The 16,949-nt window shown below is 44.7% G+C and overlaps 1 protein-coding gene across 1 annotated transcript; it reads left to right on the forward strand.

Moving 5' to 3' along the window:
• The first annotated feature begins 12,794 nt into the window (after positions 1–12,794).
• On the forward strand, positions 12,795–16,501 carry SLC30A1 (solute carrier family 30 member 1). Its single transcript, XM_007451320.1, has 2 exons — positions 12,795–13,565; positions 15,239–16,501. Exons 1-2 carry the CDS (start codon positions 12,956–12,958, stop codon positions 16,141–16,143), a joined length of 1,515 nt encoding a protein of 504 aa, XP_007451382.1. The 5' UTR covers positions 12,795–12,955; the 3' UTR covers positions 16,144–16,501.
• The last annotated feature ends 448 nt before the right edge of the window (positions 16,502–16,949 follow it).

Consider the following 16,949-nt stretch of genomic DNA (forward strand, 5'->3'; position numbering starts at 1 on the left):
TTTCTCCACACCCTCTCCAGCATTTGTTGTTTGTAGATTTTCTGATGATTCCCATTCTAACTGGTGCGAGGTGATATACCTCAATAGTTTTGATTTGCATTTCTCTAATAATTAGAGATGTTGAGCAGCTTTTCATGGGCTTCTTGGCCATCTGTATGTTTTCTTTGGAGAAATGTCTATTTAGGTCTTCTGCTCATTTTTGGATTGGGTTGTTTTCTTAGTATTGAGCTGCATGAGCTGTTTATATATTTTGGAGATTAATCTTTTGTCCATTGATTCATTTGCAAATATTTTCTCCCATTCTGAGGGTTGTCTTTTTGTCTTGTTTATGGTTTCCTTTGCTGTGCAAAAGCTTTGAAGTTTCATTAGGTCCCATTTGTTTATTTTTGTTTTGATTTCCATTACTCTAGGAGGTGGATCAAAAAAGATCTTGCTGTGATTTATGTCAAAGAGTGTTCTTCCTATGTTTTCCTCTAAGAGTTTTATAGTGTCCAGTCTTACATTTAGGTATTAAATCCATTTTGAGTTTATTTTTGTGTATGGTATAGGGAGTGTTCTAATTTCATTATTTTACATGTAGCTGTCCAGTTTTCCCAGCACCACTTATTGAAGAGATTGTCTTTTCTCCATTGTATATCCTTGCCTCCTTTGTCATAGATTAGTTGGCTATAGGTGCATGGGTTTACCTCTGGGCTTTCTATGCTGTTCCATTGATCTATGTTTCTGTTTTTGTGCCAGTACTATATTGTCTTGATTACTGTAGCTTTGTAGTATAGTCTGAAGTCAGGGAGTCTGATTCCTCCAGCTCCGTTTTTTTCCCTCAAGACTACTTTGGCTATTCGGGGTCTTTTGTGTCTCCATATAAATTTTAAGATTTTTTTGTTCTAGTTCCGTAAAAAATGCCATTGGTAATTTGATAGGGATTGCATTGAATCTGTAGATTGCCTTGGGTAGTATAGTCATTTTCACAATATTGATTCTTCCAATCCAAAAACATGGTATATCTCTCCATCTGTTTGTATCATCTTTAATTTCTTTCATCAGTATCATAGTTTTCTGCATACAGGTCTTTTGTCTCCCTAGGTAGGTTTATTCCTAGGTATTTTATTCTTTTTGTTGCAATGGTAAACGGGAGTGTTTCCTTAATTTCTCTTTCAGATTTTTCATCATTAGTGTATAGGAATGCAAGAGATTTCTGTGCATTAATTTTGTATCCTGCAACTTTACCAAATTCATTGATTAGCTCTAGTAGTTTTCTGGTATTTGCATGGTTTTAAAGTATCTCTCCAGGGACTTCCCTGGTGATGCAGTGGTTAAGAATCTGCCTGCCAATGCAGGGGACATGGGTTTGATCCCTGGTCCAGGAAGATCCCACATGCCACGGAGCAACCAAGCCCGTGCACCACAGCTGCTGAGCCTGTGATCTAGAGCCCGTGAGCCACAACTGATGAAGCCTACGCACTGCAACTACTGAGCCCATGTGCTGCAACTACTGAAGCCTGCACACCTAGATCCCGTGCTCTGCAACAAGAGAAGCCACTGCAATGAGAAGCCCACGCAACACAATGAAGAGTAGCCCCCGCTTGCCGCAGCTAGAGAAAGCCCACACACAGCAACTAAGACCCAACACAGACAAAGAAAAAAATCTCTCCAGAAACTGCTTATTAGTTCAAGGGAGAAAAAAAATTAATTATACAGGGGAGAAACTGAGCAGCACCTTGATGGGTGAGAAAAATTTACATTACCAACAAGGGGCAGATGGACATTGTGTGCCTCCAGCTGTGATACCCTTAGAAGGACAAAATATCAGTTTGCAATATTCCAGCCAAGAATGCATAAACAAAAACATCAGACAAATACAATATGGGAATGTTCTATTTAAAAAAAAAAAAGGCAAAGGGAACTGTATTCTTTCAAAAATGTCAACATGATAAAAGACAAAGAAAGGCTGTGGAAATGTTCTACATTAAAGCAGGCTAAAGGGACAAGACAACTAAATTCAAGCTTGACCCAAAACTTGGTGCTATACAGGAGGGGGCAGTGTGGATAATGCTACAAAAGACATTATTAGATCAACTGACAAAATTGGAATATGGACAATGTAAATTTATAAAGTTGGTAAAAATGGAGCAGTAGGTGAAGCGGAGCAGAGTACGTGGCTCAAGGAGCCTGTGAAGGGATTCCCACGGTCTCCAGAATCCTGCTGTGCCTTACTAAAGGCAGGCTTTTCCTGCCCTTATGTGTTTTAAAGAAGTCCTCAAGGAATCTGCCTGCTAATGCAGGGGACACGGGTTCGAGCCCTGGTCTGGGAAGATCCCACATGCCGCAGAGCAACTAGGCCCGTGAGCCACAACTACTGAGCCTGTGAGTCTGGAGCCTGTGCTCCACAACAAGAGAGGCCACAATAGTGAGAGGCCCATGCACCACGATGAAGAGTGGCCCCCACTTGCTGCAACTAGAGAAAGCCCTCGCACAGAAATGAAGACCCAACACAGCCAAAAAAAAAAATAAATAATAATTAAAAAAAATTAAAAAGTCCTCCCGGGACTTGCCTGGTGGTGCAGTGGTTAAGAATTTGCCTGCCAATGCAGGGGACACAGGTTCGAGCCCTGGTCCGGGGAGATCCCACATGCTGCGGAGCAACTAAGCCCATATGCCACAACTACTGAGCCTGTGCTCTAGAGCCCGCAAGCCACAACTACTGAGCCCACGCACCACAACTACTGAAGCCCGCGCACCTAGAGCCGTGCTCCACAACAAGGGAAGCCACAGCAATGAGAAGCCCGCACACCGCAACAAAGAGTAGTCCCGGCTTGTGGCAACTAGAGAAAAGCCCGCGTGCAGCAACAATGACCCAGCGCAGCCAAAAATAAATAAATAAATAAATTTATAAAAAAATAAAAAAGAAGTCCTCCCAATAAAAATAAATAAATAAAGTTGGTAAAAATGCACTGTGGTTTTGTTGAGAATATTCCTATTGTTAGGAAATGTACACAGTTTTTAGTGGTGAAGGATCCTAATGTGTGGAACCCACCTTCATATGGTTCAAAAGAGAAAGAGAGGGCTTCCCTGGGGGCGCAGTGGTTGAGAGTCCGCCTGCCGATGCAGGGGACGCGGGTTCGTGCCCCGGCCCGGGAAGATCTCACATGCCGCAGAGCGGCTGCGCCCGTGAGCCATGGCCGCTGAGCCTGTGCATCCGGAGCCTGTGCTCCGCAACGGGAGAGGCCACAACAGTGAGAAGCCCGCATAACGCAAAAAAAAAAAAAGAAATGATCCTTGCCCTCAAAAAGCTCTGGGGACAGATGATATCACTTATATGTGGAATCTAAAAATTAAAAATGATACAAATGAACTTATATACAAAATATTAATAGAAATAAACCCATAGACGTAGAAAATAAACTTATGGTTACCAAAGAGGAAAGGAGGGGAGGGATTAAAAAATAATAGAGAAATAAATAAATAGTAAAAAAAAAAAAAAAGAAGCAGCGGCTCTGTGGGGAGAGAGACATACAAGGTACATCACAGGGCAGCAGATGAAAAGTACCATGAGTGTTTTTGTCACTCTTTGTTAGAATTTATGGAATAGAACAGTCAGGAAAGTTATTGCAGTTGTGTAGCACCAAATAAGTGGTAGGGGTAGGCTTTTCTTCCTTCCTTCCTTCCTTCCTTCTTTTTCTCTTTCTTCCTTTCTTTTTCTTTCTTTCTTTCTTTCTTTCTCTCTCTCTTTTCTTTCTTTCTTTCTCTCTCCCTCTTTCTTTCCCTTCCTCCCTCCCTTCCTACAAAAATTCATTCTGTTTCCTAATTGCAAGGTACTGTGCCAGACACTTGAAGAGAACAGTGAGATAAAAAATGATGCCGAGGGACTTTCCTGGTGGTCCAATGGGTAAGACTCTGCGTTCCCAATGCAGGGGGCCTGGGTTTGATCCCTGGTTGGGGAACTAGATCCCGCATGCATGCCGCAACTAAAAGTCTGCATGCTGCAACTAAGAAGTCCGCATGCCACAACTAAGGATCCCTCATGCCACAACAGCGCAGCCAAAGACCCAGCGCAGCCAAAATAAATAAATAAATAAATATAAATAAAATAAAATTGCTTCATTTACTAAAAAAAACGATGCTGAGAGGAAACGGCAAAGGCACATTTTGTGATTAATTAATGATAATAATAGCTAAAACGTATTTGGCCCTGTATTAGTTTCCTGCAGACGCCATAAAAATTCCCATGAATGCAGTGGTTTAAAACAACAGAAATTTACTGTCCTGTAGTCTGGAGGCAGGAGTCTGAAATGAAGATGTTGGCAGGTCTGTGCTCCCTCCAGATGCTCTAGGGAAGATTCCTTTCCTGCCTCTTCCAGCTTCTGGTGGCTGTTGCCACTCCTTAGCTATCTTGTTCTCCATCTTCACATGGTCTTCTCATCTGTTTGTCTCATCAGCCTTACGCATCTCTTGCTATTACACTTGTCAGTGGATTCAAGGCCCACCTGGATAATCCAGGATGGCCTTTTCATCTCAAGATCCTTAATTACATCTGCAAAGGGCCCTTTTTCCAAATAAGGGAACTTTCACAGTTTCCAGGAATTAGGACATGGGCATATCTTTTTTGGGGGGGCCACTATTCAACCCATTACAGGACCTTTCCATGTGCCAGGCATTGTCCTAAGCATCTTATACATATTAACTCATCTGTTTCACAACAACTCAATGAGATAAGTTATTATTTTAGTCCACATAGAGGAAATGGAGGCATGGTCATTAGGTAACTTGCAATCGTTACCTAGGGATAATTTGGTTTGAGTAGCAGGCTTGTGGAAGAGGAGCGAGAGATAAGCTTGGATAGACAAGGTCACATGCAGGATGCCTTAAATACCTAGATAAAATGGCGTGCCTTATTCTGTGGTAATGGGCAGCCACTGAGGGTTTTGAGCAAGAGTGTCCTGTGAGCATTGATATACGGGAATATTGATCAGAAAGCATTGCGTTAAATAGATTGGAGGAAGGCGGGAATGGGAGACCTATTAGAAGTGCTCACATAATTGCTCTGAGAGACATGTAGGCCTGGACTGGAGGTCTGGCCACAGAAGCAGAGAGGAATGCTTAATAGCTCATCCTTCTTTTCATCCTAACATGTGGAGCCAGACGCTCTTTTCCATTAGACTTCTCTCTTCCATCTTCCTAGGTTCCACATCAGGAGGCAATTGAGAGATCAAACAATCTCCATTTGCCCCAATTTAGCAGGCACTGGTTTTTCCATTAAAGGATTGCTCTCACATTTGAAGACACCTGAGTAGCGCCTAGAAATGCAATCCCCATAGTTTTGATTGTGGTCACTTTTAAGACAATGGCACTTTGGGGACTGAAAGATGTCTCTCTTGAGTTTAAGAGATGGTCAACTCTGACCTTATGATGGAATAAGCCTTGAAGCCAGTGCAAAGCATAAATAAAGTCAATAATGAGGACTCATGGGAATGGTCTGTAGATGCAGCTACCATGAGACTAGATCTTTGCTCTCTTCTAGAATCAGCAGACAGGCAGAGGGAAGCATCTCTAACCTCACTTCCCACTACTATTTTTGGTGACTATTGCTGCTCCTGGTGCTGCCTAAATATTAAACACCCTTTATTCATTTTACGTATTTTAGGCTCCTTACGAGGATTTGATCAGTAATTGATAGGGACGGCTTTTCATGTTGGATAATGAAAGGTTTGAGTGCAAGAGACCCCCAGTCATACTCTGAGTCCTCAGCCCAACCTATTATTCAGACTTCGGGAGCCATTAATGTTAGTCAGAATAACAAAAATATTTCCAAAAGCTGTCAAGTAATTATTTTTTTCTGACACAGTGAAGGCAAAAACTGAAATGCATATTCACACCTGGAGCTTGATTAATTTTAAGGCGTGCTTTCCTACAAGGATAAGACATTTGATTTCATTCAAAAATTTTAATATAGAAGTGATATCAGTTATAACAAAATAAAATTCAAATATGACAAATGAATATAAAATAAAAAGTAAAATCAAAACATTTTAAAGTTTGAGGATTTTTTTTTTTTTTTGCATGGGAATAGCTTAACTCCACGGAATAGCCTCCTACCAAGGTTAAAAACAAAAAGCTTCGGGCTTCCCTGGTGGTGCAGTGGTTGAGAGTCCCCCTGCCGATGCAGGGGACACGGGTTCATGCCCCGGTCCGGGAAGATCCCACATGCCGCAGGGTGGCTGGGCCCGTGAGCCATGGCCACTGAGCCTGTGCGTCCGGAGCCTGTGCTCTGCAACGGGAGAGGCCACAACAGTGAGAGGCCAGTGTACCGCAAAAAAACAAAACAAAAACCAAAAAGCTTCTAACATCTTGGTCCTCAAAGTGTGGTCTGGGAAACACCAACATTGGCATCCCCTGGGAGCTTATTGGAAATTCACAATGGCAGGCTCCACGACTGACCTTACTGAATCAGCATTTTAATAAGCCACCCCAGGTGAGGGGTCAGTATTTTCCCTAATGTTAGTACTTTGGAAGGCATCCCAGCTGTTAAAGAAATTGAAAGTAAGAGGTACATAAAAGCAGTAGGCAAAACAATGAGTAATTCATTCTACAGAGTTATGTGTGATCAGGACCCAATTTTGGAACACACCACGAGAGAATCAGATTTTGGAGTGACCTGTTAAAGAGGTATCACTCACAAGTAGGCCACCTCCCCTTAGTCCTTATAGTAATTACAAACTAATAAGAAAATCATAGAACCAGAGACCTTTAAAACTGAGATGAATGATAGATTTGTAGTAGCTAGTGCATGTGAGGTCTGGAGCCTCAAACTGAGTTTGTTTCTCCCAAATTTGGGTATGAAGTTAAAAACAAACATGCTGCTGGTGCGATTAGGGCCTCAAAAGCAGTGGGACCTTGAGCAACTTTCTTCATTTCCTGGAGTCTCAGCCCATAATCTGTAGAATCTGCCCTGCAAACTTTATAGGGTCATCAAGCCCCTTAAATAAGGGATGTGGAAGTACTCTGAAAACTCTGAGAATCTAGAATATTGCCGTGGTGGGTTTCAAGGGTGGGTCCTAGCTTCATTCAATTAATTGCACCTTGTATGAGATAATATCACAGCAAAATGGTGGTAGCCTGCTTGAAGTAAAGAAAACGATGAGGTAATTAATAAGATTGTGTCACAGTGTTTTCTACACTGTCTAGAAGAAAAGGGTTCTCTGATTCTCATGTTCCAGTCTAGACAGGGAGCCATGGATATTCAATAAGGATCTGTTGAATGAATACACGAATTACTAAGCTTGAGAAAGGTAATTTATCAACATTCATTCATTCATTCAATAAACATTTACTGAGCCAGGCTGGCTGGGGATAGATACAATAATGAACAAAAGCACACACTGCCCTTGCCCACATGGAGCTTACAGCCTAATCAGATACTCAAATGGATAACTGTAAATTGCATCCTTGCTCTGTGTGGCAAAAGATCAGGAACAGAAGCCAAGAGAACTTGTACTAGAGTGATTTGACCCAGTCAGAGGGCTTACAGAAAACTTCCCTGAGGAAGTGGCCCTTAAGCTGAGAGCTGAAGGATGAGCAAGAACTAAGGTGGGGAAGGAGGGAGGGAAGAGTGTCCCAGGCAGAGGGAACAGTGTGTGCACAGCTGTTTTTGCAGGAGGGAGCACGCAAAGGCACGGTGATCAGAAAGGCCAGGCCTGTTAGGTGCAGTGATGGGATGAGGCTGGGGAGGGCAGCCAGGGCCAGACCATGCCCAGCCCTGTGCATTCGAGTTTGGCTTGTCTCCTCAGAGCACTGGGAAGCCACTGAGGGATTGTAGCTGTGATGGTGGTGGTGGTGGTGGTGGTGGAGGAGGATGTGTATTTTGAAATGATCAGATCTGGGTTTTGAAAAGATCACTGTGGCAGCAAAATGGAGTGTAACTCAGACACAGGAGGGCAGAGTGTATGTGCAGAGACAGGCAGGAGACTCTAACAGCTCAGGAGAGAGAAACACTCCCTTCCGTGGAAGATCCAACTCCTCTGGCCTAGTTCTCTGCTCCCCATACAACCTTGCTTCTGAGAGGCCCTGCCCGCAAGAGAGACGCAGGCTCTGTGCAATGAGCTCTCCCCTCTAAGACAAAGTGAATAAAGGGGGGGTTATGGCCAGCAAATTAGTCCATTTTGAGTCCGTGTGAATCAGTTTACTCCAGGTAAAATGATAAAAATGTGGTGTCTGAATCTGCAAGTTAAAATTTCAGCCCTGGATTCATGGTGACCCCAGGTACAGGTAGCCTGAAAGCCCCCCACTCCCACCCACCCTGAGAGTATCAGGCAGGCAGTACCATCTCCTTTACTCACATCTTAACTCCAGTGAAGTGGCCATCTCTCAGAATGCCTCACTAAAAAGATGGGGGAAGTGAGGCCTAGAGAGTTTTAAGTAACTTGTCCAAAGTCAGTAATTTTTAAGGAACAGTTCCCTGAACTTTCTAAAACTCATTAGGTGTGTAATACTTTCAGAATGGTTTACTGGTCAACATCATCTTTATAGATAAGTAATGGACAGAGTCATAGAAACACATTTTAAATTAAATTATATATTTTTTAAAACTTCTGTACCTTGAATTTTAATTACAATCTCCAGCTCCTAGACTAGAAGGGCTAAAGAAAGAACGGGCAGTCAGCCTAAACCTTAAAACTGACTAACTGTGCCTTCCACAATTTCTGGTATTACATAATACTGCACCCAAAAAATTCACAAATGCTTTTAACAAGCCTTTCTGTATAGGTGTCAGGGCCTTTATTGCTAGATTTAATTTCCAGGCATGACCGGAGATCTTGGATCCAGTTTTCAGTCTCTAAGAAAAATGAGTTTTCCTTTGCTATTCACTCTTACCTGCCATTCTTTAGCTTAACCAACAAATACAGAAAGCTCACTGCTTGTCCTGGGCCTCTCACTGTACATTCTACTCCCTACCCTGTTCCTGTTTCTCCCTTGCTTCCGAGTAGGGTTTCCTGCTCTGACCCTTTCTTTCATATGGTTTCCCTTATACCTCCGAGCTCTTTTGTGATGTTTCTGGGCTTTATTACTGCACTGTTACTTGTTTATTCTTTTTTCTACTGCCTGTTCCCTCAGGGAGCAGCTAAAAATTCAAGCCTTGGCCCTCATGTCGTTGCTAGAGATTTTAGTTTATATTTGTAATAATTATTCAATACATTCCAAAACAAAACAAACAGATCTGATTTCCCCATCATTTCTGCCTCAAGATTGAACATTAGAAGTGATTTGCTATTAACCAAAGTCAAATGTAATCTGGTTTTCACATGCTTTTCTTCATCTGTCTGTCAACGGTACAGCTTCATACACTCATGATTTTTAAAAACCAAGATTCAGAGGTGTGTCTGTGCTTAGCAGTTTTTGTTTGTGTTTTACAGGAATCCTTTTAAACCTACACTTTGGGTTGATAACGTGCAGGCTAGATCCTTGAGCTAGGAAGCTCCAATTCGGAGGAGCTTGGCGTTGATAGAGCAGGGAGAGGTCTTAGAGGGCTCTGAAATTGCAAAGTTTGTGTTAAACATTTGACTTTCACTCAAACTGGCAGTCTTTTACCAAAAGAAGCATTATTTTCTCATCTTTAAAGTATGCTGAGTTTAGTCAGTTTGGAAGCCAAGCAAATTGTCAGGAGAGTTCTCAAGAATTAGGAAGAAACAGCCAAGCCATCTTACTCATCCTGGGGCCACATCTTCCAGGGGTTGTGGTGAATAATGGTATGGTTTCTCTTCATTTTAACCCCCTTCTGGCTGTGTTAACGCTATGCTAGGATAACCAGCTGAAAAAGGATAAATTTGAGTCAAGCTACTGAAGTATTTTGACTACACTATGCCAGGTGGGGGGAAGAAAAGTTTATTTGACTGAAATGTTTTGCTGTTATATAAATGATATTACTCTTTCTGGAATGCATGATTATGACTTTTTCCAACCTGGAAAATGTACCTCTGACACCCCTCCCCCCTTCTAGGTTATGAGAGTATAAAGCACATTGTCTGGGAAGTGGCTTACAAGAGGAAAAAAAAAAAAAGATGCTGCACAAAGCAGGTTCTCATAAGTGACTACTGAGTTGAATTGAACCTAAGAGCCTGCTTTTATGTGAGTCTAAACATCTCCCAATTCAGTCCGCTTTGTTTTTGAAAGGATTGCTACCTTGTTTGCTGAGAATCTTTGCCTTCTACATTTCCTTATTGATTACTCTTTGGGCATTAAGCTCTCATACTTGGAGGAATCTTTTTTTCCCCGCCTTGGCCACCCTGCAAGCGGCTTGAGGGATCTCAGTTCCCCTGACCAGGAATTGAACGCGGGCCACAGCAGTGAAAGCACTGAATCCTAACCACTAGACCACAAGGGAACTCCATAAAGGAATCTATTTTTTTAAATAAAGGGACACAGCCCCTCCCAATAAGAGGCAAAATGGTCTTCCAACTGCCTCCTGGCCATTTCCATAGGATATCTTGACCCAAACGTGGCTCCCCAATTTCTATATAGGAGCAGCTGGTTAGAAGGAGGTTTGAAGCTGTGTTTACATACATGAGCACACAAACATCAATTGCCTACATCAAAGGAGATGGAGATCATGGAAGTCCCCAAACCCATCTCCCCATTCCTTAGAGCTGCCACCATCCAGACTTCAAATTCAGCACCTTAAAAACAGGCCCAGTATTTTCTCCTTAAAATCAGCTCCTTGCACCCCCTTCCCAACTTCTTCACCTGTTTAAAGCAATATTTTCCTTGTCAAGTTAAAAACTATCTTTGTTAAATTCTCCTCATCAGCTTTCACTCTCCCAATATCCAGTTAATCAAGTCCTAGCAATTCTTCTGTAATAAATGTCTCAGAAATTTTCCTCCATTCATTTCTATTCCAGAAGAACAGAAATAGATGAGGATCTGGCTCTCTAGTCTGGGTGGGGAGATAAGAAACACACCATACACAAGTGAAAAATCTTTTATAGAAATAATAAAAATATTTTTTTAAATGAAAAAACATGCCCCCAAACAAGCCTTATTTAACAGACCCCGAGGCACTGGCTAGCGCTACCTTTGTCTTCCAGCAGTCCACAGCAGTTCCAGGTCCTTCCTGCTGTTCAGGGGCTGTGGCGAGGCCTTTGGGAGTCCAGTTCAGGCCACTCTGACTCCAGTCATCTCTCCACTTATGAAGCAGGAAGGCTTCACTTTCAAATTAGCTAATCTCCACTCAGCGCACAGCACATATGTATCCAATCTAAACTAGTGTTGGCACAATTAGGGGTATTTCATAGTAATTTAAATTTTTATATGTTTATATTTTACCTTCACCTGGACAGCTCATTCTTCTGTATTCTTACTGCTCCTCCCCTTCCCCATGGCAACCGACACAGGGTTCTGCTGTTTCTATGTTTCAATAAAATGTTAAGTCATAGAGCCTTAGAATTTTAAAGTCAGGAGGAACCTTAAGAGTTCCTCTTGTCCAATCCTTTACTTCATAGATGAAGAAACAGGTCTAGAGAGATCGGTTGCCTGGCCCAAAGTCACACAGCCGGCTAGTGGCAAAGCAAGGACCAGAACCCAGGTTTCTCCTGCTTTAACTCTGTACCCTAAATGGTCCTTAAATAATCAGTGACAGAAATATCGTACTTCACACAAGCACTCCTGGGGATGGGGTGATAGGGGTGATTTGCTTTATTGAAACATTTACAAAGATTCCGTTCATCCCCTCGCAGCACCGCCCTGAACTAACTCTTCAGCTAGGTGTTGAGCAGAGTCACAAGTTACGTGCTGCACTTGTTTACGAGTCTGTCTGCCTAATCTCGGTTCTCCGGACAGGAGCGCCCACCCGAGGGCCCCGTACACAAGGGCTCCCCCTCCCGGACCCTCCCAGGCTGCCGTCTGTCACAGAGCGGCCGCGCGGCCCGCCCCACGTGGACCCGGCTCGGAGGATCAAAGTCTGTTTGCTGCCCGGCGGGGGGCTGCTAGAACCCGAAACCCCAGAGCAAAAGCCCCGCCACGCCTGGGGGACCCCTCCTGCCCCGCCCTGTCCCTCCCCCTCCTGCTGCACGCGGCCCGCACCCCCTTCCCTCCCCCACGACGTACATCGCTGCACCCGGCCGCGGCCCCCAGCCCACGCCCGGCTCCTGAAGGGAAAGGCCCCGCCCCCCATCTGTTGGCGCCGTGACACCGCCCCCTCCTGCCCCGCCGAGCCTCCATCCAATAGTGAGCGCGGGTGGGCGGGGCGCGACAGCTGTCGTGAGGGGGTCCTGGCCAATGGGGAAGCGTGCCGGGCCTGGTGGGCGGGACGGCGAGGCCTTGTCACGTTCGGGTCCGTGTGAAAACGGGGGTTCCGAGTGCAAAGCAAAGTTTTTTTGTAAACCGTCTGCAAAGGCGGGGGGGCGAAGAAGGCGCCCGATACCGGGCCGAGTGCAGCTGCTGTGGCCGCCGCCTCTTTAGCTCTTCAGGCGTTGGCTCCTCGGTCCGAGCGACCCCGGAGGGAGACCAGCGAGGGGAAGACCTGCGCGGAGAGCCCGCAGATGCTTGGAGCCTTTGCAGCGCGGAGCTGCTGGTCGCCCGCCCCCGCCGCTCGCCTGCTCCTGCTCCGGCTCTCGGTCCGCGGGCTCCGGGAGCCCCAGCTCCGCGCCGCCGCCGCCGCCCGCTCTAGGTGTGGGGGCTACTGGGGCTGAGCCGGGCCTCCGCGCCGGCTCCGAGGACGGACGCCTGAGGAGCAGCGCGCCGCCGGCCCGCCGGGGACGCCCGCAGGCGCGGGGGCTCGGCGGCTTGACCCCGGGCTCGCCCTTGTCCGGCCGCCGAGGCCCCACGGCAGACTCCCGAGCGGCCCGGCTCGGGCGGTGAGAGCCCCGCGCCGCCCTCCATCCGTCGCCGGGTCGCCGGCCCTCGGCGCCTCGCCGCCGCCGCCTCACGAGTGTCCGGGCCGCGCTCGGCGGGCTCCTGAGCCGCAGCCATGGGGTGCTGGGGTCGGAACCGGGGACGGCTGCTGTGCATGCTGATGCTGACCTTCATGTTCATGGTCCTGGAGGTGGTGGTGAGCCGGGTGACTTCGTCGCTGGCGATGCTCTCCGACTCCTTCCACATGCTGTCGGATGTGTTGGCGCTGGTGGTGGCGCTGGTGGCCGAGCGCTTCGCCCAGCGGACCCACGCCACCCAGAAGAACACCTTTGGCTGGATCCGGGCCGAAGTGATGGGGGCTCTGGTGAACGCCATCTTCCTGACCGGCCTATGCTTCGCCATCCTGCTGGAGGCCATCGAGCGCTTCCTCGAGCCGCACGAGATGCAGCAGCCGCTGGTGGTCCTCGGGGTCGGCGTGGCGGGGTTGGTGGTCAACGTGCTGGGGCTCTGCCTCTTCCACCATCATAGCGGCTTCGGCAACGACTCCGGCCACGGGCACTCGCACGGGGGGCACAGCCACGGCCTCCCCAAGGGGGGCCGCGGCAAGAGCACCCGCACCGGGGGTAGCGACAACAGGGCTACCGAGCAAGGTCCCGACCAGGAGGAGACCAACATCCTGGTGGCCAATAGCAGCAACTCCAACGGGCTGAAACTGGACCGGACAGGTGAGGAGAGAAAGTCGCCGCCGCAGGTGGTTGGCATTGGGGAGCCCAGACCCCGGGATGGCCCCGGGCAGGATGGCCAGCACGCCCCCTGGTGTACGAGCCGACCGCGCCGCGCCGCCTACCTGGCCACTCCTTCCCGCTCCGGCACTCACACCCCGCCTTGCCCGGAGGACGCGGCCCCCCTTTCAGCCCGGTGTCAGGAGCCGGGGGAGCGCGTCTGGGAGTGTAGATGGGCACCGTGGTGGTGAGAGCGGGCAAAAGGTCAGGAGGTGACCGTCAGCCCGCTGCGGTCTGCAACCAAACTTAACAGTCTTTACAAGCTGTCGTTTCAAGAAGCTGTCTGATTTTGGCGTTAGCAGGATCAAAAAATGCTAATTTCTTGGGCCGATTGGGAAACGGAGAGAATCCCCATTTGGTCCTTAGTTGTTGGCTGTTAGGAACCTTGCTCTGCCCAAGTAGTTCTTATGCCCTTCAAACAAGTTTCTTAATATTGTATTCGGGGCTATCTAGTGATTGACTTTCCTGAGCTCAAAACCCTCGTTAAAGGTTTCTATCATGAGCAGCAATGTATGTTTCAGTTAATTTTCTAAAATCTAAACCTAATCCTGAAAATCCTAGACTTAGAACCTGTATGGGCATGTTTAACATTTCACTTAGGATTTTTCATAATCGTACTAAGATAAAAGCGATGGTAATTGATTCATCTTATATTTTTAATGGATAGTTTTCATTCTAAACATTAAGCGAGTTTGAAGGAAATTGGGAAATGAATGTTGAAAGAAAGGAGACGGGAAAAGGAATCAACCTAATGTCCTACTACCCAAGCTCAGTGATGTTAACAATTTGTTGTATTTCCTTCCACTTTTTTCCATTTACATCTATTTACCTAGTTGTATGATACCACATAGACGGTTTTCCTCTTTCCAGGATGCAGAATATCATGTTAATGAAATTCAAGTTGTACGTTGAAGATGTTTAATAAACAGTTGAATTTCCTCTCACTCCCACTCTGCCAGGTGTTATTCCAAAGAATATTAAGCTGCTCTGGTGTGTATAATTCCTTTAAAGGATCCGTACGTTTGGTTTAGGAGCTAGTAGGGTAGATAGTGATCATTTAGTTCCAACTTTTCCTGAAGTCTCTGCGATTGCTGATAGGTTTATATTGTTGATTTGTCAGTTTCTAAACCTCTTCTGTCAAGAGGCTGTATCATTTATATAAATGATAAAAGTTTAAAAGTTAACACCTTAGTGACTACGAAAAGTGACTAGACCTCTGCGTCAGGTCAGCCATTTGTATTAGACTTATCCATAGTTGCATTTAATTTTGGGTGATAGCGTTCAATTTTGTTTTCTTTTTGGTGTATGCCAACAAGTATAGGAGAATGTTCACAGGACCCCACCCCCACAGAAAAGGTGAACTTTATTTGGAGGTGGGAAGGTAGGAGGGTGGTTAGGAGTATGGGGAAGCACTATCATCTTAATGACTTAATTTAGCCCTGGCCATTATGTCCTGGCTTGTTCCCAGTATGTCAATTTATATTAAATCACTCTGAGCACATTTCTTATTATGTTTTATGAAAAATTTTCACTTCTATCACTTAAATGGAATTAGGCAAGAATGTTTATATAAACACTTTAGATGTGTTTGATACAGAATTTTTATTTCTTTGTAGATCCAGAAAAGTCCAGAAATGATGCAATGGAAGTACAAGTGAATGGGAATCTTATCAGAGAACCTGACCAGGTGGAATTGGAAGATGATGATGATAAGGCTGGACAGCTTAACATGCGTGGAGTTTTTCTGCATGTCTTTGGAGATGCTTTGGGTTCAGTGATTGTAGTAGTAAATGCCTTAGTCTTTTACTTTTCTTGGGAAGGTTGTCCTGAAGGGGAGATGTGTGTGAACCCATGTACCCCTGACCCCTGCAAAGCATTTGTAGAATTAATTAATAGTACTCATGCAACAGTTTATGAGGCTGGTCCTTGCTGGGTGCTATATTTAGATCCAACTCTTTGTATTGTAATGGTTTGTATACTTCTTTACACAACTTACCCATTACTTAAGGAGTCTGCTCTTATTCTTCTCCAAACTGTTCCTAAACAAATTGATATCAAAAATTTGATAAAAGAACTTCGAGATGTTGAAGGAGTTGAGGAAGTTCATGAATTACATGTTTGGCAACTTGCTGGAAGCAGAATCATTGCCACTGCTCACATAAAATGTGAAGACCCGACATCATACATGCAGGTGGCTAAGATCATTAAAGACGTTTTCCATAATCACGGAATTCATGCTACTACCATTCAGCCTGAATTTGCTAGTGTAGGCTCTAAGTCAAGTGTAGTCCCATGTGAACTTGCCTGCAGAACTCAGTGTGCTTTGAAGCAATGTTGTGGGACACGGCCACAAGCCCAATCTGGAAAGGATGCAGAAAAGGCCCCAACAGTTAGCATTTCTTGTTTAGAACTTAGTGACAATCTAGAGAAGCAGCCCAGGAGGACTAAAGTTGAAAACATCCCTGCTGTTGTGATAGAGATTAAAAAAATGCCAAACAAACAACCTGAATCATCTTTGTGAGTCTTGGAAAAGATGTGATATTTGACTTTTCCTTTAAACTGCAAGAGGAAAAAGACTCCATTGAAATTCTATGTTTGCCAAGTAGTGTAATTGAAGTCCTTGTCTGGTCACACAGTTTAATTCTATTTTTGTAAGAACATAATGGGACTGCTTAACAGAGTTCTATATTACAACTTTGTGATTATTAGTGCAGAGTACAGCTATGCTGTAACAGTTTTGGAAAGCCAGTTTTAACACTATGTTACATTTTTGTTTAAAGTAAGTATAAACCTTATATAACATAATGACATTTGATTTCCAGTTTTTCCATGGTAAAAAATTAATTAGGGGGATAAATAAATTAAAATTGTTACTGGAATTTCTCTGCTTTTCTTTTCCCCCAGTGTTATATTTTGTTTATTAGAATTATAAATGCTGGAACTTTAAAAATCATCAACAGGTTTATTTCTTTCGACATTTTATGTAATATTTACTTGCCCTTTGAGATCATTGCATAGCATAATGGCAACATATTTTAAGAATGACTCATGAAAATTATTAGGAAAAGTTCCTTTTTTTCTTCACATGGGGGTATTTATGATACTGAAGATCAGTTACTATTCTGTATCTTATATTGCTGAGTATTATTCTAACAAATAGTGAAATAATTAACAAATTGAACTGTAGTGTACATATAATAGGGCATGTGGGGAGTAAGAGCAGGGAAGAAAGTTTACCAAATTAAATATTTAGATTCTTGTATGTTAATATTCAGACTACATTTCTAAATTATTCTGAGAATTTTAACCTTTTTTTTAAAAAAAAAA

This window comes from Lipotes vexillifer, unplaced genomic scaffold, assembly GCF_000442215.2.
Source record: "Lipotes vexillifer unplaced genomic scaffold, Lipotes_vexillifer_v1.1 scaffold570, whole genome shotgun sequence".
NCBI lineage: Eukaryota > Metazoa > Chordata > Mammalia > Artiodactyla > Lipotidae > Lipotes > Lipotes vexillifer.

Coding starts and splice junctions, on each gene's coding strand:
- SLC30A1 (XM_007451320.1), top strand. CDS start 12,956: ATGGGGTGCTGGGGTCGGAACCGGGGACGGCTGCTGTGCATGCTGATG. Junction 13,566..15,238: donor GCTGAAACTGGACCGGACAG/GTGAGGAGAGAA, acceptor ATTTCTTTGTAG/ATCCAGAAAAGTCCAGAAAT.